This window comes from Nothobranchius furzeri, chromosome 6 (assembly GCF_043380555.1).
Source record: "Nothobranchius furzeri strain GRZ-AD chromosome 6, NfurGRZ-RIMD1, whole genome shotgun sequence".
Lineage (NCBI taxonomy): Eukaryota > Metazoa > Chordata > Actinopteri > Cyprinodontiformes > Nothobranchiidae > Nothobranchius > Nothobranchius furzeri.
Window position 1 is genome coordinate 59,273,750 of NC_091746.1, and position 23,865 is coordinate 59,297,614.

General features: G+C 40.9%; 2 protein-coding genes across 2 annotated transcripts in view; one reads left to right on the forward strand and one right to left on the reverse strand.

Annotated features, from left to right (window-relative positions):
- The first annotated feature begins 606 nt into the window (after nucleotides 1-606).
- Nucleotides 607-21,340, forward strand: LOC107374722 (uncharacterized). The gene is made up of 50 exons (XM_054744443.2): nucleotides 607-1,248; nucleotides 2,179-2,324; nucleotides 2,405-2,517; nucleotides 2,724-2,857; nucleotides 4,070-4,296; nucleotides 4,369-4,475; nucleotides 4,560-4,681; nucleotides 4,768-4,903; nucleotides 5,635-5,717; nucleotides 5,808-5,927; nucleotides 6,004-6,105; nucleotides 6,186-6,344; nucleotides 6,503-6,585; nucleotides 6,697-6,841; nucleotides 6,915-6,959; nucleotides 7,043-7,210; nucleotides 8,617-8,736; nucleotides 8,810-8,920; nucleotides 9,007-9,039; nucleotides 9,147-9,281; nucleotides 12,016-12,162; nucleotides 12,256-12,390; nucleotides 12,468-12,625; nucleotides 12,695-12,839; nucleotides 12,922-12,976; nucleotides 13,094-13,160; nucleotides 13,258-13,391; nucleotides 13,480-13,523; nucleotides 13,616-13,789; nucleotides 13,883-14,037; nucleotides 14,113-14,226; nucleotides 14,301-14,416; nucleotides 15,983-16,137; nucleotides 16,213-16,418; nucleotides 16,492-16,669; nucleotides 16,770-16,994; nucleotides 17,074-17,243; nucleotides 17,326-17,396; nucleotides 17,517-17,617; nucleotides 17,701-17,820; nucleotides 18,052-18,189; nucleotides 18,578-18,732; nucleotides 18,820-18,919; nucleotides 19,000-19,235; nucleotides 19,357-19,535; nucleotides 19,621-19,874; nucleotides 19,955-20,134; nucleotides 20,230-20,286; nucleotides 20,839-20,990; nucleotides 21,073-21,340. The coding sequence occupies exons 1-50, from the start codon at nucleotides 1,194-1,196 to the stop codon at nucleotides 21,115-21,117; spliced, it is 6,510 nt and encodes a 2,169-aa protein (XP_054600418.2). The 5' UTR covers nucleotides 607-1,193; the 3' UTR covers nucleotides 21,118-21,340.
- The window catches only part of LOC107374724 (AF4/FMR2 family, member 1), a 33,878-nt gene continuing 31,352 nt past the window's right edge, over nucleotides 21,340-23,865 (reverse strand). Inside the window, exon 19 of the mRNA XM_015942942.3 lies at nucleotides 21,340-23,650. Within this exon, the coding sequence (XP_015798428.3) occupies nucleotides 23,529-23,650 (122 nt within the window). The 3' untranslated portion in view covers nucleotides 21,340-23,528. The remainder of the gene's footprint in view (nucleotides 23,651-23,865) is intronic.

Sequence of the window (23,865 nt, forward strand, 5' to 3'; positions counted from 1 at the left end):
AGTTTACAAATATTGATAGCATTCTTTTTATGCCATTTTCTTTCTTTTGATAACAAAGCAAATCACAAAATACATAATGTTAATCTATTAAAGGCAACTTTGTCATATTTTAAAATCTTTTTTTGAGCCATTATGTGCTAAAATGACCCTTTAAAGGGTTAATGAAATGTCACTCAGACCCCCAACGTGGCAAGAATACCGCACTTGCAACTTCAGAGCTGATTTGTTTAATTTAGTGATGAACCACTCCTGTAGAAACTAATTAAGGCTGAGGAGACATTATTAAGATGTTAAAAAGACAAACGCTCGGCGAGGAGATAAGTTTCACTTTTGGTTTTACAACAGTGAATTAAAAGTGGACACCAGGGGGTGCTAAAAGCAAGCCAAAACTGCATTGTTTCCCTTTAAATTAGCTTTAATTGTTATGTAATGTTCTATTAAACCACGTTAAAAAGTAACTACAGCAGAAGCAGAGCTGTATAAGTTTACTGTCGGGGGTCATGTGGTTGTTATAAAGTCTTCTGGACTTTAGTTGTAATGTCAGGTGTGATGCCTTAGCGTGTAATTAAAGTTTCTCTAAACACCTAATTATTTTATAACGGGCAAAGATATTTGTGTTGTTCAAAGAGGGAAAACCAGGAAACCTCTGGTATTTGAATTATTATTATTGGGCCTTCTGATGTTAAGAGGGAAATTTCTGGTGGTTTTCAAACATTTATTATGGAGTTACTAAAATACAGCAAAGCAGTGACTGAAAGTGCTTCCTTATAAAGACTTTATATTTTGATCTTAGAACATTAATAATTTTCAAAAGGATATAAATATATTTTAGGTAATTCCAAATAAATAAAATTAAAGTTAGTGTCATGTAAAGTCTAAAGGTTTGCCTCAAAATAGAGCTAAATGGAACACTTATTAAAATTGGAGGTTTATCATCAATCAGTTTTTGTTAACTGCAGTAGTTTTTAAGGTGGATGAAAAGAGGAAGTGAGTTTTTCCCCCACATCTGTGTTTTATTGCTTTTAGTCTTTGGACTCGGGACAATTGTTGAAAAGTGGTGAACCAAAGAGAAGATGCTCAGAGATCTGAGAACGTAGAGACCCGTCACATCACAGACTCAGGGCAGGTAGAAACAATAAGCCACTAGAATGTGTTGAAAAACACCTTAAATGATAAACTAACATTTATTAAAAATGGGCAAAAGTGTTCTTCTGATGCTGCTGAGTTTTGCTTCGTTTCTTGGTTGTGGTGAGTCATCATTTCATTATTTTTTAATCAAAATTTTAACTCTGTAAAATGTATTGAGTCCATCACAGGAAATGTTTTTTTTGTTTTTATTTTAGATTCCATAAAACAAGAATATTAACAGAAATACTACCATTAAAATGCTCTTTAGCATGAAAATCAGTTCTACAAAACTTTTTTCCTGCAGAATTAAATAAAAACATTAATGAAATCCAGAATGTGAGTGGATTTCTGTACAAAAATGACTAATTTTTAATTTCTAGTATAATTTTACTTTTTTTCAAACATTTATGAGTAAAAATGTAGTTTAAAGCTATTATTTAACTATTTGTTTTTATGTCTATTTTTAGGAAAATTGCGCAAAATAATTGCAAATGTCCATCATAAGCACATGTTAACAAAAAAAAACAAACAAACTGACTGCAGAGGTGGTAAAACTGCCGTTATTTGGTCTTCTGCATCTTGTTGTGATCTCTGATGTTAAATATGTGAAACTATGTTGTGACTCCGGCTGTTAAAGTCAAACATTCACCCAAAGATCCAGGTGAGATGCTCAGAGTTGACTGACAGGGTTAGTAATTATGGATCTGTCATGGGACTTTTATGATGCATGGTGTTCAAATGATTCACTAATCATGGGACACTTTGACACTTTTGTACCTATCTCATATGTAATCAGATTACTTCAAACTGAATATGTATCAATTTGTCTTACTGTTAAACGCCAGGAACCTGCTTTTGTTTGCTGCTAACTGGTTTAGAGTCAAAAGAACACGGATCCCTGATAATGAAGCAAGCTTTTACGTCTGGTTAAAGTTCTGACTTGGTAGAGATGCTTTCAAAGCTCACATTTACAGTTTCAAAATAATATCCTATGAAACACTTTGGTCACTTTGACTCTTCATGATTTTTTTTCACCTTCTGTCCTCTTAGCTCACAGTCAGTGTCAGTCAGGATGGAGGGAACATGATAACAAATGTTACTTCTTTTCAACCGATACGAAGTCGTGGTTGGATGCAAACGGATATTGCTTGGAGCACAACAGCAACCTGATGAGCATTCAGGACATCAGTGAGAGGGTGAGGAGCAAACCCACTGATTGTAGTCCAGCAAAGATTTATTTTCACGTATAATTCCTGTTTTTATGTCTTCTTTCTAGTTATGGGTGAGAACACAAATAAGTACTGAGATCTACTGGATCGGCTTGAACGACCGAATTGTCGAAGGCGTCTGGGAGTGGAGTGATGGGAGTCCTTTCATAGAATACCTGTCGTATGTGATTCTGATGCTAACCCCAATTTTAGGACCGAATGGATTCATTTTACTCAAAATAGATTTCCATTTTTCTTTTCTTTAAACAACTGAAATGTATTTTGAATGAAAGGTCACAACATCCTAAAGTTGTAGTAAATTGAATTGTAATTAAAAATTAAAATTTTCCCCAAATGAACAAAGATCACCTCTCACCTGTGCTTCAGGTACTGGCAGCCAAACCAGCCTGATAACTATAACGATGCAGAGGACTGTGGTCAGGTGAGCGGACAAAGCTACGGACAGTGGAATGATGAGAACTGTGACGTTAAGAGGAAATTTATCTGCAAACACGCCAACCGTAAGTAAACGTGCAAATTCTAATCCGAAATCTTCACAGATTTAAATTTGTGCACTAACAGCACTTTTTTTAACTTTTGATCCAAATACCGTTATTATGAGTCATGCAAATGTTATTTTATGATTATTTGATATTAGGAGCCAACTTCACACCTTTCTATAAAAAACGACAACTTCAAAAAAAGTATCAGAAGTTATAGAAGTACATAAATAGATCTGTCCAAATAAAAAAATGTTAGCAGAAATAAACCTGAATGCATTGAAACTAAATAGATGAAACAGTGTCACAATTTTAAATTTCACAAATCTTCATCTATTACCTATTTTAATGCAAACTCATCGATGACGTCACTGTAGCAAATCAGCTGCTAACAGCTTATTTTAATTAACTACATTTTATTCTCTAAGCATAAAAAAATTACTTGAAAGAGCAAGTCACCCCCTACAAGAAACTTACTTCACTCCCACTTCATGTTTCAAATATGCAACAAATGCTGTTGCTTGGCAGACCGAGAGGGCGGAGCCGCTAACAAATACATACACACAGGCTCACAATGGCATTATGACATCATAATATACCAGATGACATCATAGCATACCTCTTAGCCAATAGCGGTGGCAGATTTAAATTCAAAGACGGTGCAGAATTTTTCCCGGCGCAACACTGACAGTTTTAGGCAGAATATTTGAATTTTAACCAAGATGCACTGAACTGCCAAATTATTGACTACACGTGTCTGTAGCATGATTAGACACTCCTTTATATAGTTTATCAGCAAAAAAAAAAAGTGATTTGGGGGTTACTTGCTCTTGAAGTATCTTTCAATGTTCTTGAACATAAAAGAGACTTAGTTATAAAAGGCAAGGAAATAACCCCACCTCTTAATTTATTGTGTTAAATTAAGGATTTAAACACATCTATTAAAAATCATTTCTGAATGCGAAAAACATCTTAAATCTCTTTTTTTGTGGCTAAACGTTTTGAGGGGGGAAAAAAAGTTAGATAGAATTTCTTTGGTGGAAATTCAAAGTGTGACTAAGTTCTGCTTCCTAAAGAGACAACATAAACAAAAACACATCAAATATCAAGTTTTAGATTTTCTAAATGTTTGTATTTCTGTTGTTTCATACATTCTGGACTTCCATGACATGTTATTGTCCATTAAAGACCTGAACAATCCTTGAGAACTGTATTTATTTTCTGTCTCCGTAGCAAACCCCACCCCTCAGTGTGACCTCGTCAACGGGTGGCGACCCTTTCACTCTAGCTGCTACAAGCTCAAATCAGACACCAGGAAGAGCTGGTCGGCTGCCAGACTCGACTGTGTGCAGGAAGGCGGAGACCTGGTGTCCATAAGCTCCGTGGAGGAGAACACCTATGTGACAGGAACCATGGACCAAACAACACATCTGGACCTCTGGATCGGGCTCTCCACACTGGTGAGAAGAACATCATCCCATTCCTCTTCAGAAATATTAAATGTGAATGCTGAAAACATTTTTTTTTTCCAGAAATGCAACAAGATGTCCTGTCAGGTTGAGGCTGGGAACGACCAGTTTACGTGGTCAGATGCTCTGATGGTGTCCTACAACCACTGGGGCGAGGGTCAACCCACAGTGTAAGACACATGACTCTAATCCACGGTTGTTCAACATTAGTGTTAATTTGATGGACTTGAGCCAAAGCTTGTGTTCTCTGACAGCAATCCACAGGTTGGCTCCTGTGCTGCAATAATCAAAGACTCAGAATCAGACATGTTTGGAGAATGGAGGTCCCATTTGTGCCGATACGAGCGTCCGTACATGTGCAAACGTCTCCTCAACAGTAAGTCCACTGCTACTAGTTCCCTCTGAAAATCTGTGCAGATTGTCTGGACTCTGACGTTTTTCTCCATTCTACCTTATCTCCAGCCATCTGCCCTCCTGGCTGGCTGAGCTTTGCAGGCAGTTGTTACTGGGTGGTCAGTAACATCAATCTGCTGACCAGCTGGCATGAAGCGCAAAGGACGTGTTCCGGCATGAATGCTCATCTGCTGACAATAAACAGGTAAAGATAAACGTCATCACAGACGTGTATGCATTTTAGTCTTATTCGGACCATCAATCCACCAAAAAACTAAATTGCAATTTATCATACGAGTTTCGTAGTTAACTCATAAATAATCGCAAATTAATTACAGATGAAAAGTGTTCCATAACATATGTTAATGGTCTTTAAATCTATAGGGGGAAGATAAATATGAATAAAAACAATGAATGAATGTACAGTTCGGCTGACAGTTCTTGTTGTCAGTCCTGTGAATATTTTTCACTCGTTCACAGAACAGAAGTGCCTCCTTTTTTACTACTTCCTGTCTTGTATCATGTTGCAGTCCCGTGTTCAGTGCGTGTGCACACAGAACACGCATTCAAGTGTTTTTAAACTGTTCAGAGCGAGCTACAGACTTTCTAAATAATAAAATGTGTTCACTTGCAATATGATAAATGACCCACAGTCAGAGGACTCCAAAGCGCTTTACACTAAAGTGCATCATTCATCCATTCACACACACATTCACACCCTAGTGGTGATGAGCTACAATGTAGCCACAGCTGCTCTGGGATTGGTATAGCATTTTAGGATTTTTTTCAGACTGATTTATTTTTTTTTCATTTGCGATAAAAATACAAAACATAATCTCACAAGAACAGAACAGAAAACAAGAACCTCCATGAACAGAATTGCACCCTGATCTCCACACCTAGAGGAGATATGACGTGTCACGTTTGTCTTCCCAGTGAAGAAGAACAGTTTTTCATAAACGGGAAACTTCCAGACTTTCACCAGGTGGACATCCCCGACATCTGGATCGGCATATCAGGTCATTTATGGATTTTGATGCTGAAGAAAACACTTCTTGCTTCATAATGTTAAATCCTAAAATATTTTCTCTGCTTTTCTTCTTCATCAGATATGTTACAGGACGGGGATTTTAAATGGGTGGATAAAACTCCTATTACCTTTTCAAACTATGGTCCGGGCTGGCCCAAGAACACCGCGGGCCTGTGGGACTGTGGACAGATCTTCACAGGTAGGACCCATCCTGTCTCACCCGGATGATTACAAATATTTGCCTTCAGAATTGAACTAATCCGTCATACTTTCAGGAAATTACGAGGGCAAATGGGAAACAACCAACTGCTTTAAGAGTCTGGGTTACATCTGTGAGATGACAGGTGGACAGAACCCCCAGCCAACGGCATCTCCTGGTCAGTTTGAAGGTCACGCTCCATCCTCAAATGTCATCTCTGTCCCAGTTTGTGAGTAACTGTGTTGTTGTTTGCCTCAGATGGCCACTGTGATCGTGGATATTTGTTACACGGGGACTTCTGCTATCACTTTGAGAACGAGGAAGTGAAAAACTGGCACGATGCAGAGGCCCGTTGTGCCAGTGAGCAGGGTCATCTGGTCAGCTTCCAGAAGCAGGAGGAGCTGAGTTTCCTGACTGGTGAGCAGCCGTACAAGTCTCCAAAGCACGCAGCAAGTGTGTGTGTGTGTGCGTGCGTGCGTGCGTGCGTGTGTGTGTGTGTGTGTGTGTGTGTGTGTGTGTGTGTGTGTGTGTGTGTGTGTGTGAGAGAGAACATCAGCATTGTGTGTTCTGTGCAGCTCACATGCCGGCACAGGCCTGGGTGGGTTTGAACGACATCGACGTAGAAAACCAGTTTGTGTTCAGCGACGGATCTGCCACAGTGAGTGATGAGTCATGTCAGCCACCAGGAGCTTCCATTTGATGGTGAAGACATTTATAATGATGTCAGAGCGGTGTCTCAGTCTCTGCTGCATTTTTCTGATGATCTCAGAACTTCCTCCCGTGGGAGCCCGGCCAACCAGACAACTGGCAGAACAACGAGGACTGCGTCCACCTCAGAGGGCCCACTCACTCCTTCGCCGGGATGCTTAATGATGACTTTTGCACTTCAACTAAAGAATATATTTGCAAAAAAGGTGCATTACTCTCAACATTTTGTTCATTTTTTTGTTCTCTTGCTTTATTTCTACTTCTTCTTTCTTCTTGCAGCTAAGGGACAAGGCCCTCCTCCCCAGCCTCCAACATCCGGACCAGGTCAGCTTGAAGCTCCACTTTTCTGAGAATCGTCAGACATTTTGGAGTTTATCTGAATGTTTGAATCGTTGTGTTTGACGCAGGATGGAATGACAAATGTGGTTCGTGGATGGCTGACCCTTTCAACGACTTCTGCTACCTGTTTAACTACCTGTCGATGAGAACTTGGGCCGAAGCTCGGGCCGACTGTATCAACCAAGGAGGAGATCTCGTGAGCATCACAGATCCCTTTGAGCAGGCCTTCATACACGGTAACTGAAACAACGAACAAGGTCATACGTGATGGAGGGGAGACAGAACTGTTTATGTGCTAAAGCAATGATTGTTTTATTGTTTTCCCAGAATGATTTGCCTGTTTTTATCATTATGTTTTAAGCAAGTCATTTTCTTTTTTCACAGGGGAAGTAACTGCTAAAAAAAACCTGTATTCTGCTGCAATGTGGCACAAAAAAAGCAAATTTCCCCACTTATTGAATATATTTATTAGTGTATTTGACACAAACAGTGAAATTTATTGCAAATTTATTGTGCATGGTGGCGCAGTGGTTAGCACTGTTGCCTCGCAGCACGAAGGTCGCAGGTTCAAAACTCGCCTTTCTGCGTGGAGTTGCGTGTTCTCCCCATGCATGCGTGGGTTTCCTCCGGGTACTCCGGTTTCCCCCACAGATCACAACATGCCCTATAGGTTATAAAAATTGTACGTCGCTTTGGATAAAAGCGTCTGCGAAATGAATAAACATAAACATAAATTAGTAAAATATTTCATATTGAACCAAAACACAGTTTGATCTTTTAAAATGGAGAAATGTTACAGTCCTTCTCCTCACTATAATAAAACACCATTGTTGAGTAATGATATAAAATATTACACAAAAAGATTCTTGAAATTGAGCGTTGTTAGTTATTGCTAAGCATGTTGGTGCTGTTATATGTACATATATGAGACCGCTTTACAATAAGGCTTCCCTCATAATTTATAGATATGTTATCATTAATCTGTAACACTTCATAAATGACTAAGTCTTTTTATGCATTGATTTCAGTTGAGAAAGACACAAAACGGGTCAGTTTCTTGCCAAATAGTGAGCCAAATCATTTTGGCTCACTATTTGGCATTTGTAAGAATTTTTTTGCATATAATATAATTTATTACAGCATTATAAATATCCACAGCTATCAAATGGAGCTTTATTGTGAAGTATAAACATTTATCACTATTTAATATGTTTAATAAACATTTTTAAATTTGAAAGGGACTCTTAACAGATTTGGCTCATTATTTGGCAAGAAACCCATCCACTTTGTCTCTTCATATAAACAAACATATATTAATAATATGATAATATGAAATAACACACCTATTATTGATTTACAGATTAATTAATAACATATCTATAAACTATTTATAACCATTCACAAGGGGAGCTTTATTTTCAGATGGCACCATAAATAAATTAAAATTACTTCACTGATTTCCAATGTTTAACTTTATCATGTTCAAGTAGAACATTTAGGTTATTTATCAAGATTAACAAAAACTTTTAAAAGGCATAATAACATTTTAGTTGTCTTTCTATGGATACAGCAGTGTCGTCAAATAGTTACCAAAACACTTTTGTCCATAATCTTAAAACAAATGATCCGTTTTCCTGTTCAGGTGTAATCCAGACAACTCCCACTGGGATCTCTCTGTGGATGGGAGGACACGACTCCGTCACAGAAGGTGGCTGGGAGTGGACTGACAGCTCCCCGTTCAGATACATCCACTGGAACGCAGGTCAGTCTGAAGCCAAACACGCCGAGTGATGTCTGATGAGTGAAGATGGTACAACAGCTGGATTCTCTCACAGGGAACCCAGATGACTATTTTGGTGAGGACTGCCTGTCCATACTTATCAACAGCGGCTACTGGAATGATGACAACTGTCAGAACAAAAGAGGATACATCTGCAAGCGAAGAGGTGAGAAGTCGGATTTGAACTGCAGGGGATGCAATGAGGATGAGCCTGTGTGCAGAGAGGTGATGATTTCTCATTTTCTCTTTCAGGAAGGACACCTGAACCTCCTCCACCTCATGATGGTAAAGAGAACCCCTCTGATAGTGTTGTAAAACCATGCGCTATGTACTGAGGAACTAAACTAGGAAGTATATGTGCTCATCATGTCTGTCATTTTTTTTAATTTCAGGTTTTATGACGGCGTTGGTGTGCCAGAACTCATTGGCTGTCATTCATTGTCCTGAAGAAAGTGTCATAAACATCCAGTCTGCTTTCTACGGCCGAAAGAACGACGACACCTGTCCGCACTTTGGGGAGTCAGGGGGTAATTAATGAAATCATGCTGTCTCAAGTTGGTGTGTGTAGTTGTTTATCACCTCTGAAGGCTCCTTCAAGGAGCATATCACTCTTTATCTTTCATGCCAGAGATCTTTTTTTTAAATCTTTTATTTCATTCAAAATGTATAAAACAAACACAACATACATTCACATATTGAAAAAAAAAACATTTGAATGAAAAGGAGCAGATAGAAGAAAAATCTTATAATTTCTGCCCCTTTTTCCGTAATAAAATAATCCGCCAAATAAACACAATGTAACCTCAGTCACTTTCTAATATTTTCATGTCTAATCTTTGACATTATAATTCTCCTTTTCATAATTACTAAATACATTAGATTTTATACATTTTTTAAATATAGCAAGTGAAGTTGATTCTTTAAATTCCTTGTTAATGGTATTCCACAATCTTTACAGAAATGTTACATTCCCTCACTTTGGTTCTGAATCTACGTTTCTTAGAGACATCAGTTCCTTTTAACACGTACCCACTTACTCTCTCATGAAACATTTTCTGAATATTAGTTGGTAGATTACTCGTATTCCCTCTGGACATTATTTGCAATATTTTCCACTCTACCAAGTCAGGAAATTTCAGTATTTTGCATCTAATGAATAATTGATTAGTGTGAGCTCTATAGTTACTGGTATTAATGATTCTCAATGCTCTTTTTTTGCTAAATGAACAACGGTTGTGTAAAAGTTTTGCAAGTGGCTCCCCAAATTTCTAAACAATGAAATAAATATGGTTCAATCAGTGAGTGATACGATGTTAACAACCCCGACAAGTTTAGTAGAAACTTGACTCTATATAATACCCCTATGGCTTTGGCGATTTTCCCCTTTATATAACCTACATGTGATTTCCACGTGAGACTCTCATCGAACAGGACTCCAAGAAATTTGGTTTCTTTTACTCTTTGAATTTCCATTCCATCTATCATTAAAGATACATCACAGCTTCTTCTGTTATTAAACAGTATAAAGTTTGTTTTGTTCAGGTTCAGTGACAGTCTATTTATATCAAAACATTTTTTTTTTACTTTAATCAATGCACTGTTTATCGCTTGAGTTACTTCATGTGCATTTAATTCTGAATAAAACAATGTGGTATCATCCGCATTCAGGATTAAATATACCTGAAGTAACTCAAGTGATAAATCTGAATTCAGATTATCTTGTTGATGGACTAAAAGTCACCCTCTATTAATTACCTGAGCTGATTTACCTTGGCCATATTGCTTCAATTAATAATAATCCATAACTTTGAGTCTGAGTTGAAGTAAATTTTCCTTTATGCATTGTGGAATCATCCTACTAGTTGTTCTTGGGCCAAATGTAAACAAAAACCTGCTCTCCAGGCACTTTAAACAGCTGTCCTGTGAACAAGGAAGCCAGCAAACCTCATGAGATCTGCATTCATTTCTATTTTATCACATTTTTTAAATAACATTAATCTCACACATCCTGTTAGCACTCGGGTGTTTGTGTTGTCAATGACCCTCAACTACTCTCACATTTAAATGGTAAATATTTGAGATAGCGCCTTCTAGGGTTCTACACAAGGCGGGCTACGTGTCTTGCACAAGGACACAATGACTGTGACAGATGGGGCTCTGTTACAACCCCAAACAGGTCTAGGAACCTCTGGGAGGTCCAAACCAAAAATGTGACTAAATGAGCAGACTCCACACCAGTCACCTTTAGTACAAACTTCTTTATTATCAACACAAAAAAATAACAAAACAATTAAAGATACATGAGAAATTTACTTTTACAGAGGTATTAAATCAAAACTGCCCATGTTAACTAAACAAACCATCTTTCAACCGGGATGGGAACAAAACACTACTGAGGTGCATTACGTCAAAAGGCAAACTGAACTGAAAACAAAACGTTGTAAAGGAAACATTATTCGTACCGAGAGTGGGTTCAGCTCAGAATACTCAAAAAGGCCTTACCAGTACGGGGAATGGAAACCAACCAATGAAAAGCTCTACCTGCTTTAGCCCAATTCACAAACGTCTCTTTCTCTCTCTCTCTCTCTCTCTCTCTCTCTCTTTCTCTCTCTTTCTCTCTCTTTCTCTCTCTCTCTCTCTCTCTCTCTCTCTCTCTCTCTCTCTCTCTCTCTCTCTCTCTCTCTCTCTCTCTCTCTCTCTCTCTCTCTCTCTCTCTCTCTCTCTCTCCTCTCTCTCTCTCTCTCTCTCTCTCCTGTGTCCACTTCCTCCTCCTCCTCCCTGTTCTGTGGGTGCGTCTTAGCTTTTATGAGCTGCAGCTGGGGAAGTCTGATGTGTTTCAGCCGTGTGATGAGCGACGTGCCGCTCTCCATGGTGCTGAAGCAGAGCAACGCCTAGAGAAGTCTGGGGCTGCCTGATGCAAAAGGAGAAGGAAAAGCCCAGAGTTCGTAACAGGCTCAAACCTTCAACCTTCCAGTTATAGAGTGGACATGTAGCTCCTCTGCCACCATCATACTAAGATCCACATTTAACTCTAAATCTGTAAAGCTGACTTGAGTTATAGCAATTAGACTGTTTAGCCTTGAATGGGTTTGCTTGCAAACAATAATCACTTTTAGACTCACACCCAGGGATTCTGATAGTTTCGTCAAAGTCTGCTCAGCGGTTTGTGAGAGATGTTGGTAATGGTTGCCCACCTATTACAACTCGTTTGAGAGGTAAAATATGTCCCCTTTAACTAAATAGCTTCTGCATCTTCTGCAGGCACCTGCACAGTGGATGGTATTCTCCCCATCTACCGGGAGAGGTGTGACAACCGTCCTTTTTGCGTCGCTCGAGCTCACATTGAAGTGGACCCCTGTCCAACTGTGTCTAAATATCTTGAGATCGTCTACAGCTGTGAACAGAAAGGTAATCTCTGTACCTTCCTCTCTGAAACATCTGTTATGATCGTTTGCACTACAGCTGCATTGTCAGTATTATTGTGATGTGTGCTTTTTTCAGTGTGTTTGCACGGCCTGGGTGTCGAGGATGGTAACATCACAGACGCTCAGCTGTCTGCTACTTCTTCCATTGGTCTCTTCACTCCCAACAAAGCCCGTTTGCACGGGAATTCCTGCTGGATGCCCTCTGGAAGTGGTATGTAGCAGCTCAGCAGCAACACGTGTGAAATAATACCGACTGATAGGTAAACGCATCTTCACTTGGTCTTCCAGCAACCTCAAGCTGGATTCAAGTAAACCTGGGTCAGACCAGAAAAATTACAGGGATCGTAATCCAGGGTTGTCCTCAGAGTGACTACTGGGTCACTAAATTTAAGATCCAGCACAGCATGGATGGTATAACCTGGACAAACCACGATGTCGACGGGCCGGTGAGTAAACACAGACTCCAAATTGGAAATGTATGCCTTTGCTTAATATGAATATTTCCTGTTTTACAGTTTTTTCCTGGTTCAACAGACAGAAACACTGTTGAAACCCAGCTGCTGGGCACACCCATGTCCGCTCAGTACGTTCGAATCCTTCCTCTGGAGTTCAACAACCAGGCAGGCCTTCGATTCGATGTTCTAGGATGCACGCCTGACTGTAGGGACATTTGCTGTTAAATAAGCATTTAAAACAAAACCACAGCAGGGTTTAAAACAAAAAACTTTCTGTGGATCTACAGATGCAGTTACGTGTGCAAGCAAACCCAACTTCAACTTCGCCAATGATCAAATGACGTGAGTAAAACAACTTCTGGATTTTTATGATTTACTGCAACATTTGTACTTTTTCTTGCTGCATAAATTCAAATTTAACATTGAACATTTACATTTTCGGACTTTTACATTCATTAGAGTCCACTGCCCTGCAGGCTGCTCCCAGTCTAACTACATAGTGTATGGCACATCGGTGTATCGTGGGGTACGTGAATACATCCTTTGATCAGTGAGATGTATTGTGTGTATTGTTGATGAACCAGGTGTAGATTCTTGTGTGCGTGCTCTGTTTTCTGTGACAGGACTCAAACATTTGTGCAGCTGCCATCCACGCTGGAGTGATACTCAATGAAGTTGGAGGAGACTGCACCTTGTTGAAAGCTGAGGGACAAAACTTTTACCCAGGCTCCACCAGGAACGGCATCACCTCCAGACAGTGAGTAGAAGAGATTTTCATCCTTTTTAAAAGTGTTCAGCATGAAAGACCAAAGCAGCTCCTCCATTCAACAATATCACTCCTACAGATTTGATGGAAACTACGCTGTGTCCTACACTTTTGCGGATGGAGGTGAGTTATTTGCATCCCTGTGATTACATTAAACATATGTTTCAGCTAGTGATAAACATTAATAATCAGTTTATTCTTTATACCTCCCACAGAGCTGAGATGTTCTGGGCCTGACTGGTATGAGTTTGGGGAGTTCTGCTACAAACCTTTCGTAGACAAAAAGACGTGGCATAATGCTCGCAGGGCATGCAGGAATCTGGGCGCTGATCTCGTTTCTATCCAGTCGATGTTAGAGCAAAGCTGGCTGGAGAGTTATCTGTACGAGGGTAAGGAGAGAAAATAATCTGTATATTAAGAAAATCAGACCACAAATGATTACAAAAATGATCAGAGCTGATAAAAAAAAACGTTTTTTGCAGTCACCAGTGATGTGTGGACTGGCCTGAATGACCTGGTCATACATGGCATGTATGTATGGTCAAATGAACACTCGGTGAGCTTCACCTACTGGGCTCCAGGAGAACCCAACAACCATGATGGCTTCAGTGAGGACTGCGTGGAGATGTTACGCACGGTGAGCAACAGATAAAACCTCCTTAGAGAAAGGAGATTTCTACTTTGTCTGATTGTAATCAACTTTTGTCATCAGACCGGACGATGGAACGACGTTTCCTGCACAGAACTCAATGCATACATATGCAAAATGCCTAAAGCGCATTACCCCGTACCCTCAGTTAAACCCACGGTGTATGGATGCACTCAGGTAGGACCAGCTTCTTATTTTAAAGTTTAGCTCAGATTAGGATTTTAGCAGATGGGATTTTGTTTTGCATGTAGGGCTGGGATGCATATGGCTACTCCTGCTACTGGATGGAAGAGACGGCCAGGAGCTGGTCGGATGCCAAAGCCTTCTGTAAGGAGCAGGGCAGCTTCTTGCTGCACATCGGAGACATGTAAGGACACTAGATTCAAATAGTTAATCTGTGGTTTGACTGTTGGCATTTTATAAATATGTTATAAACAGACGCAGGAACATAATGTTGAGATAAAGCTTCCCCTAGTAGCTGGCTGCAGTGTAACTTTTAGGCCCCGCCCTCTCTTGGTAAACATTTTCTAGCCTGCAAATTAAAAACATCTCAGACTAGTTTCATCCAGGTGTTGATTTCTATTTATTCACAGGGTTTTTACCTTTTTGCTGCCAGTTCAAATATTATTTTAGTATTAGGTTTAGCTGTAATTAATTGCTTGATGCTCAAAAGCCACCGTGACTGTGTACAGGTAAGTTGAAGGGATTTTCAGCTGCTGTCAGCTCATGGGTCTGACCACTTGTTGCATTTAAATGTGTTCTCTGATGTGCACAGCTGGCACGAAGTAATCTGAAAATAACTCAAATTAGACCCCTCTGTGTTGGTTTCAAGGATGTCAGGAACCGGGTCTATAAAAGGGCCAAGTCTTTCTCACTGATGAGATTTAGCAGCAGTAGCTCAGGAGGTAGAGCGGGTTGTCCAGTAATCGAAAGGTTGCAAGTTCGATCCCAGCTCCTGCCAGAGAATGCTGTTGTTGTGCCCTTGGGCAAGACCCTTAACCTGCCGGCTGGTGGTGGTCGGAGGAACCGGCGGCGCCAGTGTTCGGCAGTCTCGTTTCCGTTAGTGCACCCCGGGGCAGCTGCCCGCTTACGTCCCTGCCAGAACCATGAGGTCCAGCTCTCGAGCTCTTTTAACAGTTCCAAAAACCCGCCACAAGACTCGCGGCGACAGAGCGTTCTCTGTGGTTGGTCCCAAACTGTGGAACAAGCTACCTCTCAACATCAGGACCACACAGAATCTAGAGCATTTTAAATCCCTTCTTAAGACGCATTTTTTTTATTTGGCTTCTAATGCAGGTTGACTTGAGCATCTCAATAGTTTTTAACAGTTTTATCATAGATTGTGACTGTTGTGTGCTCATCTTATTTTAGGTTTTTATTGTTGATTTGTTGTACCTTGTGCAGCGCTTTGGTGTAGCTTTGCTGCTGTAAATGTGCTCTATAAATAAAATTGACCTCAACCTTGCAGCTACATTGTAGCTCATCATCACCAGTGTGTGAATGACTGATTGTGTTGTAAAGTGCCTTGGGGGGTTTTAGAATCATAAAACGGCCCTACATATTTACAGGCCGTTACCATTCATTTGACCGCTTGTTTAGGATCTAAATAGATATTTCCTGGAATCCAAAAGGTCCAAAGTTTTCAAAGTTATTCACTTTTTTGGCGCCAGTTTGGTTTTATATGACGTCTGTAATGTAACCCAATACTTACAAGGACAGTAATGCTGATCAAACCAATTATAACTTGCCTTTCAATTTATTAATCTATGCAAAGTAACTAGTGCAGATTATTGGGATGTTTCCTAGACCCTTTTTAGAAAACCACAGAACTTATTGATGTTGCTCACACACTTTGAATGCTTAGTTTAATAAATATTATGAAACAATGATGAATCACATTTCTGTAACCTTTTGCGTCTGTGTCTCATTACAGCTATGAGCAGTCCCATTTCACAGTGGCGCTGACAGGAAGGACTGGTTTCTGGTGGATCGGCCTGCGCGCTCGTGGAGGAACGGGTGGAGGGGTAGACTACACCTGGGACAATGGCTCACCTCTGACCTTCACTCACTGGGACAAAGACCAACCAGGTACAGACCCACCTCTAAGTCTAACCTCATCTGAGGAGAATATAAACACCTGAGGACATTCCTCTCTGTCTCTAGACAATGGGGACGGTACCTGTGTGGCTATGACAACGGGTCAGATTGGAGGTTTCTGGGATGACAAGCAGTGCACCGAGCAACACGCCTTCATCTGTGAGAAAGCCAGACCTGACATCACACCACCTACCAAGGCTCCGACGCCTCCTCCTGCACAGGGCTGCGCTGAAGGCTGGACGGCTCGGCCCCACTTCAGGAACTGTTACAAGGTAGGAAAATAAACATCGAAAAACATTTTTTGGGCAGGGAGCACCAGGTTGATTATCTTTAGTTTTATTGCAGCTCTTCCACAATGTGGACTGGTCCTTGAAGAAGAGCTGGGGAGCAGCACACGAGGACTGTGTTTCCAGAGGAGCGAACTTGGTCAGCATCCACAATCAGGAAGAGGAAGAGTTCCTGTCTCTGTACAGCAAAGCCAGCACTAAGTGGATCGGCCTTAAGCATAACCCCACAGAAGGAGGTGAGCCTACTAGCTTTTATGTTAAATCCATTCTGGTAGAAAAAAAGTTTAAAAAAAATAATTTTTTTTAACATCCTGATGACTTCTTGTGTATTTTTAGGATATTCTTGGAGTGACGGATCACCCGTGTCACACACCAACTGGGGTCAGGGGGAGCCGAACAACCACGAGGGCCGTGAGGAGTGTGTGGAGATGGTGAGCAGCACCAATGGAACCTTCTCCTGGTGGAACGATCTCAACTGTGACGCACATCAGGACTGGATATGCATGATTACAAAAGGGAAAACTCCCATCATTCCTCCAGTGCCCCCATCTCCCGTTCCAGGTAACCCTGGTTCTTTCAGCACGACTAGACCACTGCAGCATACAACAACTCACCATCTTTGTTTCCACTCGTGTTTCAGCTCCTGACTGTGGCTCCAACCCGGGCTGGAGGAAGAACAACAACATCTGCTACTACTACAACGACACGGACATAGTGGACTTCCACGAGGCTATGTTGCGCTGCTATGCAGAGAAAGCCACCCTTGCATCCATTCTCAACAAAGACGAACAGGCTTATGTGAACTCCATGGTGCGACTAGGTTCTTTGGAGGTGATTTATCGTAGAAAACATTCTGGTAGAGTTCATTCGTATATCTTACTCTTCCCTTCAGGTGGGAACAGGAGAGGTGTCTGCAGCCTGGATCGGCCTGAGGATGTTTGGCATAACAAGTGCACAATACATGTACGTGACCAGGGTTGAGCCAGGAAATATTCTATCGTTACAAAAACGATAAGTTCACACCTTTACTGTTTTATTTAAAAACGTAATTCAAGAAAGTGCCTATGTGTTATTTGTGCTCAGGTGGGTGGATTTCTCTCCGTTGACATACACTCACTGGGCTCCAGGTGAGCCCAACAACGCCAACGGAGAGGAACAGTGCGTCCAGATGAACAGACACCAAGGTAAGAGGACTCCAATGGATTTTGTGTTGACGTTGACTAAATAACTCCGTTTAATATGCACAATGAACGGCGGGTTTTAAAAGGTGGGTGGAACGATGCCAACTGTGGATGGGCTGGAGCGGGTTACGTTTGTAAGAAGTTTCCTGGAGACAACCACACACCTCCTCCGCCCACACAACCCTGGGAGGGCAACTGTCCTGAAGGTAACGCATTCAGTGTATCCATCCACGACTGAAACTAGATCTCTAATGCATTCAAAAAGACTAGTAACTTCAATAAGTGTCACTTTCCCTCTACAATTTCCTTTATTTAAATCAACTATTAGTCTCTCTGTCCATGTTAGGGACCGACACTGAGTTCTCTCTTTTTTTCTCTTTAAGTTTTAACTGTTTTTTTAAAAGGTTGAAGAGATGTTCCTTCCTTTCTTCCTGCAGGTTGGATGCAGTTTAAGAACAAGTGCTTCATGTTCAAAGGGAAGAGACACGAACTTAAAGCCAGCTGGCCTTCTGCCCGGAGCTGGTGCAAAGAACAAGGAGGAGAGCTGGCCGTTATTGATGACCAGTATGAGAACGGTAAGCTCAGCAGAAAACCTTTAAAGGGATTCTAGTACAACTTCTCTTTGAGCCTCTATATAGCAGATTAAACTCTGTTGAGGCTCAAAATGACCTAGGAGCTCCCCAAAAATGTCCAAATGCAACCCCATAATAAAGCCACCCCTATGGAAAGACTGTTTTGCCCCATCAGCTCAATCAGGACAGGGATATTAAATGTGCTGCATGCTGATTGGTTGGTTTACCTTGATGGCTCCATGATGCTGTCAGGATAACTCAACAGGAAAGCTGTGGATCTTTCTGGAATTAATTCTAAGTCTGGAATTCAACAACAACAAAGTAAACGTGGTTTAAAAATCTAGGACCCCTGATTGAGTTAATCAGTGTGACTGCTGCTCATCTTCTCCAGACTTTGTCACTAGTCACTTGAGAGACCTGGAGACTGCTACCTGGATAGGACTGTCAGATCTGTTGGTGGAGAACCAATATGGCTGGAGCGATGGGGGCAGCCCAGTGCGGTACACCAACTGGAATGAACGCGAACCCAACAATGCAGGAGGAGCGGTGAGGAAACACTGCTGAGGCTTCTTAGGAAGTATTTCCTTATGGGCCGGACAGCATTAAAGAGCTCTTCTTTGTTTTGCTCCACAGGAACACTGCGTGACCATGACTCATGGCGTCCTCGCATCTGGCAGGTGGAACGATGATGCTTGTCACAAGAATCACAGCTTTGTCTGCTACAGGAAGAAATGTAGGTCTGATTCAGTTTCTTTAATTTCAAGAAATACTAAAACACCCCAACATTTTTTTTTATCTGCCTCCTCTCATCAGCGAGCAGCATCAAACCTCCTCCTCCAACCAAGAGCCCCTGCCCAGACGGCTACATCTCCTGGTACCACAACTGCTACAAGCTGGTCGAGGAGCCGGCCACCTGGGAGGCAGCTCAGACAACCTGTGCCGGGCAGGGCGGCAACTTGGCGAGTATCGACATGAGCTACGACCAGGCTTTTGTTGCTGGGGTCGTTCTGCAAGGAAAAGCAGACGCTTGGATTGGACTCAGGCGCAAGGTGCACATCGGATTACCTCAAATAGCTGAAGAGCAGGAAACAAATACCTGAAGCAGAAAAATGACCAAATTCCCAAATTTAGCAGTGAAATAGATAAATCTAGGGTTGTGATGTGATGCAGGAGGATGGCTCTTACAAGTGGACGGATGGCTGGCCAGTTTTCTTCACTCAGTGGGGACCCGAAGAGCCCACCAACTTCAAGGATGAGGGCTGCGTCAGTATGCATGCTTCAATCTGGTTCCACGGGACCTGGAATGACACCAAATGCGACCAAGCCAAACCTTTCATTTGCAAGATCTCCTCAGGTAGGACCATCTGAAACTTGACGTGTTTTAAAACATTGTTTTTAAAAGACTTGAGACATCATCAGCAACTTGCATCCCACCTCAGAAAAACCACCTCCGACTCCCAGTCCTGGTGATGGAAAATGTCTGGAGCACTGGGCTCCTTACGGCCACCACTGTTATTACATACACGACAGTAAGGAGGGCGTCTCCTGGCCGGACGCTCGACACATCTGCCAGTCTTTCAGGACTGAGCTGGCCTCCATTCACAGCAGAGCAGAGCAGGAGTTTCTCAGGAACCTAAACCACACCAAGTATCACAACATCTGGATCGGTCTCACCAGGGATGGAAACTGTAAGTGGTGTTAAAACAAAAACCTGAATGCAGCGTAGAAATAGATAAGAATCCCAACTATGGCATGTTTGGCTCTTCAGTTGGCTGGGGCTGGACGGACAGAACAGCAGTAGGATTCCTCAACTGGGCTCCCGGTGAGCCCAACTCAGCCTTCCATCCTGGGGAGGTCGCCGAGAACTGTGTGGAGATGTACCACGACGGACGCTGGAATGACAACAACTGCCTGCAGAAGAGAAACTTCATTTGCCGCCATCGCCAGTGTATGACTTTGTTTATGAAGTGTTCAAGTTCAAAATGAGAACTTTTATTTTCCTAGATAGGAGACTAACAGCTGGTTTGTTTGACACTCTTTCAGTCTACACAACAGATGACAACAAACACCCCATTTTCCCCACTGATGGTCCAGGAACCAGTAAGTGATCAGTTACCATGGTTTTCTAAATCTCAAGAATTTAGAGCTAGCAGGAAAAACAGGACTGACTGTTTCATTATATTTTATGGTTCAGGTAGTGTGTTACGTCTGCGTTTAGTGCTGTTAGTGTGAAACAGTCCAGAGATGGATATTAGCAAAAGGTCTGAGGAGAGCAGGAAGTCAAAATATCACGGTTTATGAATGTTTATTGTTCCCTGATGATACTGAAAATTCATCAATATTGTGTAACATTCCAGTTAATCAGACTGTGTGTGATCAGCTGTCACTAATCGGTCGATAATTTCTTGAAACTTGCAGCCTTTTTTCATGTAAATTGCTGTTTACCTTTGAGAATGCTGATTTGTCTAATGTTTCCAGTCAATAATCCAGTTTTATCTCTCTTCCAATCATTGGTTTTGTGGCAGAATCCATTTTTTGCTAGAGAATGTAAAATCTATTCAGCTTTTGCCACATTTTAAGAGACAGTAAGAAATAGTTGGTTGCTAAAAAAAAAGTTTCCTCACTTGTTTGACCCATCTGCTGTGTCTCTAGATAACGAAGGGGTGGTAGCCGGAGCCGTCATTGGAGCCATCATCTTTATCTGCTTGTTAGCCGGACTGCTGTTCTACGTCTTCAGAGTGCGGGGATATAAACTGAGCAGCCTGAGTTTACCAACAACAACAACAACCAGTAAAATCGATGTGGTGAGTAAGCAACCAGCCCGTCACCGCAGATGAACCAGAGTTGAACATTTGAGCTCATGACTTTGTCATTTCTCTGTTGCAGCCCAATTTCTCCAATCCCAACTTCGCAGGAGAATCCGACACATAAAGATCCTAAAGCTCTGTAAAGTTCATCCATGTTAATATTTTTTTAAAGAAAAAAATCACATGCTTTCTGAGGCATGTTGAAGGTTTATGGAATAAAATTGAAAAGGAAACTTCACTGATGTTTATAGCAAAATAAAGTTGGATCATACAAGAGCACCAATCATTTAGCTACTTTTCAACACATGTTAAAGTATTTGTTTAAAATAAACAAAAGTAAACAACAATAGTTCCCAGTGTTTATTCGTCATTGTACACAGCAACATGTTTCTACAGAATGGAAAAAGTTTCTTTCTGCACATTTTGCTCTTCAGTAATTAAGTTATTAAATTAAATTAATAAATTAAGCAAAAAAAAAAATATATTGTAAAAATTAAGAGGTACAAACAATGAAACAACATCCCAGGAAAACAGAAACAGATTAAGTTGCTCTCAATGACATCCCATAGTAACAAACTAACATTCAGTTTTACAGCAGCCCACTGAAAATGCATAAAATAATCCCTAATCCCATGGCACTAGTGAACTCACGCTTCAATTACAAAACTTCCATCACTGAAGTGAGAAAATAAAGTTAGGATCACATTTCTAGTGTAACTGCAGCCATTTGCATTTCTCCACATGTTTAAATGAGAACTTCGCCACACAGCCATTAAAAAGGCTTTAATGCTTCGAGTCAAACACACAGTAAACAAGACTAGAACAATACAGCTGATCTAATATTCACTAAACTACTGAAATTATCTACAAAAACAAGTAATCACAAAACTATTCTTTAGTAAGCTCTAATTTGGCCATTTATTCCACTCCTACATATTCAGTTACCAGCTCAATAAAAGAGTTGAAAACGTGACTTATCCAGCAAAAACTTGGCTTTACTCCTGTAAAACGACTGAAGGTGTCCCTCTATACACAAAAACCTGAAAACAAAGACAAGCCCCACATTTGGTTCTATTGGGTTTGCTGCTGGGGAGTTCTCGTTCTTTTGGACTGCAAACACAAGAGAAAAGTGCAAAAATTCTGTTTAAAAAAAAGACATTACATTTGAGCTAAAGCTACTGCGGAAGCAGAATGACTTGTTTACATAATTGATGCTGAAGTGTGAAAGCTTGAAGAATGCATAAGCATCAGAGATAGGATCACGACTCTCAAGAGGCCTTCAGACGCGTTTCCGCTCTACTTCAGCTAGCTTGACAAAGCTACATTTACTAGCTAAGCAGCAGCACTCGTGCACATCAGCCAATAAGAAACTCCAAACAGCAGCTCTGTTGATCTTATTAAGATTAATACTTAAATCATAAGTGCTTGTGGAGGTCCAATTAAATCACAGCTGAAAAAGATTGTTTTTAATACCAAGTGTAAATGCAAAGATTGAAGCATTTGTTCATCAGGTAGGTTGTGCCCGTAGATACAAAAATTGAATAATAATTAAAAATAAATAAATAAAATAACGAAGCTGTAGCTGAATTGGATCACTGGAGCGATGTAAACAATCCACTGTGCTGGTTCTATACGATAACACTAATGACCTCTGACATGAGGGCCGACTACAGCGATCAGAAACTAGGTTCAACATTGAGACAACAACTAGAATCTTGCTTTGGTTAGTCAAATATCCAGATCAGCGTAATCCTAAAACAATCTCACACTAAACACCCCACATATCAGTCTAGAAACGTCTTACAGCAGCAGGAAAATGACGTAAAAAATTGTTTATTGCCCTGAAACTTGGTTTTTACTTCTGATTAGACAGCTTTCGAATTTAACCTAAGAGTAAGGCACGTGGTTAGCATCCAACTTTCCTTATTGCACATTAAAATAAGAAAAATTAGGAGTATTGATTCCAACACAGGGTTAGTAAAAAGTAATCAAAGGCTGATTTAAGATAAATTTGTGGCACTTTGGCAATACGTGTATTTGATATTGAAACTCAGAGTGGTCAGCTGAGGAAATGATTAGAGCTCAGAGTTCAGGTCCATATTTAAATCATCTGATTTCAGTCCAGGTGAAATCAAAGTTTCAGAATGAAACTTAAAGTCTTAAGAGAATTACAGTAGGTTGGCAAAACAGCAAGGCCGTCTTATTTCGGATTACAGTCTAACAAAAGTTATTAGAAGATGAGCGAATGGGAATCATCTCACAAGTTTGTGACTAGGAGGGTCAAAATGGCACTTTTGGTTAAAGAAGAATCACTCTCGAATAAAAGCCCTGATCAGGAAATTATTTCATGACACCGTTTAAAGTAAAAACACGAGGGGAGAGCTGATGTCCTCATTTTTTTAATATTCCATGAAGAAACTGAATTAATCAAATGAAACAGCATCCCAGCTGGCTTTGAATTGTAGACACACTCAGTTGATGTCACGGTGAAAGACAGACGTCAACAGCTGGCAGGAGGGAGGGACATTTCAGGTCTCATACTTTCTGGCTGTCCTGCCTCAGCCAGTGGACACCTTGTCTTGTGTAGCGGACCATAGAGCTCATAGATGAAGTCAGGCTCAGCGGGCCTAGAACAGAGTCCAGCTCCGCCAGAAGACCTGAAGCATGGGCACAATGTCAGAGAACGAACATGTCAAAACAACGAGCATCCTCAAGGTTCATCCACGAATCACAGATTGGTTAAAATTAATATTTTTGTGGTTTGATCCTGTAAAACGTTCTGGCTCGTTTATAACTAAGCACTATGTCTAAATATTCCCAGGTGTGTCTGAAGTCTCAGGTATATTTTGTTCGGTCCCTAATACGGATAGAT

Excerpts from the sequence above, each read along its gene's own strand:
- LOC107374722 (XM_054744443.2), top strand. The coding sequence starts at position 1,194 with ATGGGCAAAAGTGTTCTTCTGATGCTGCTGAGTTTTGCTTCGTTTCTT. Across the intron at positions 12,840-12,921 it reads TCTAGGATGCACGCCTGACT|ATGCAGTTACGTGTGCAAGC; the intron begins GTAGGGACATTT and ends GTGGATCTACAG. Across the intron at positions 20,135-20,229 it reads CATTTGCCGCCATCGCCAGT|TCTACACAACAGATGACAAC; the intron begins GTATGACTTTGT and ends ACACTCTTTCAG.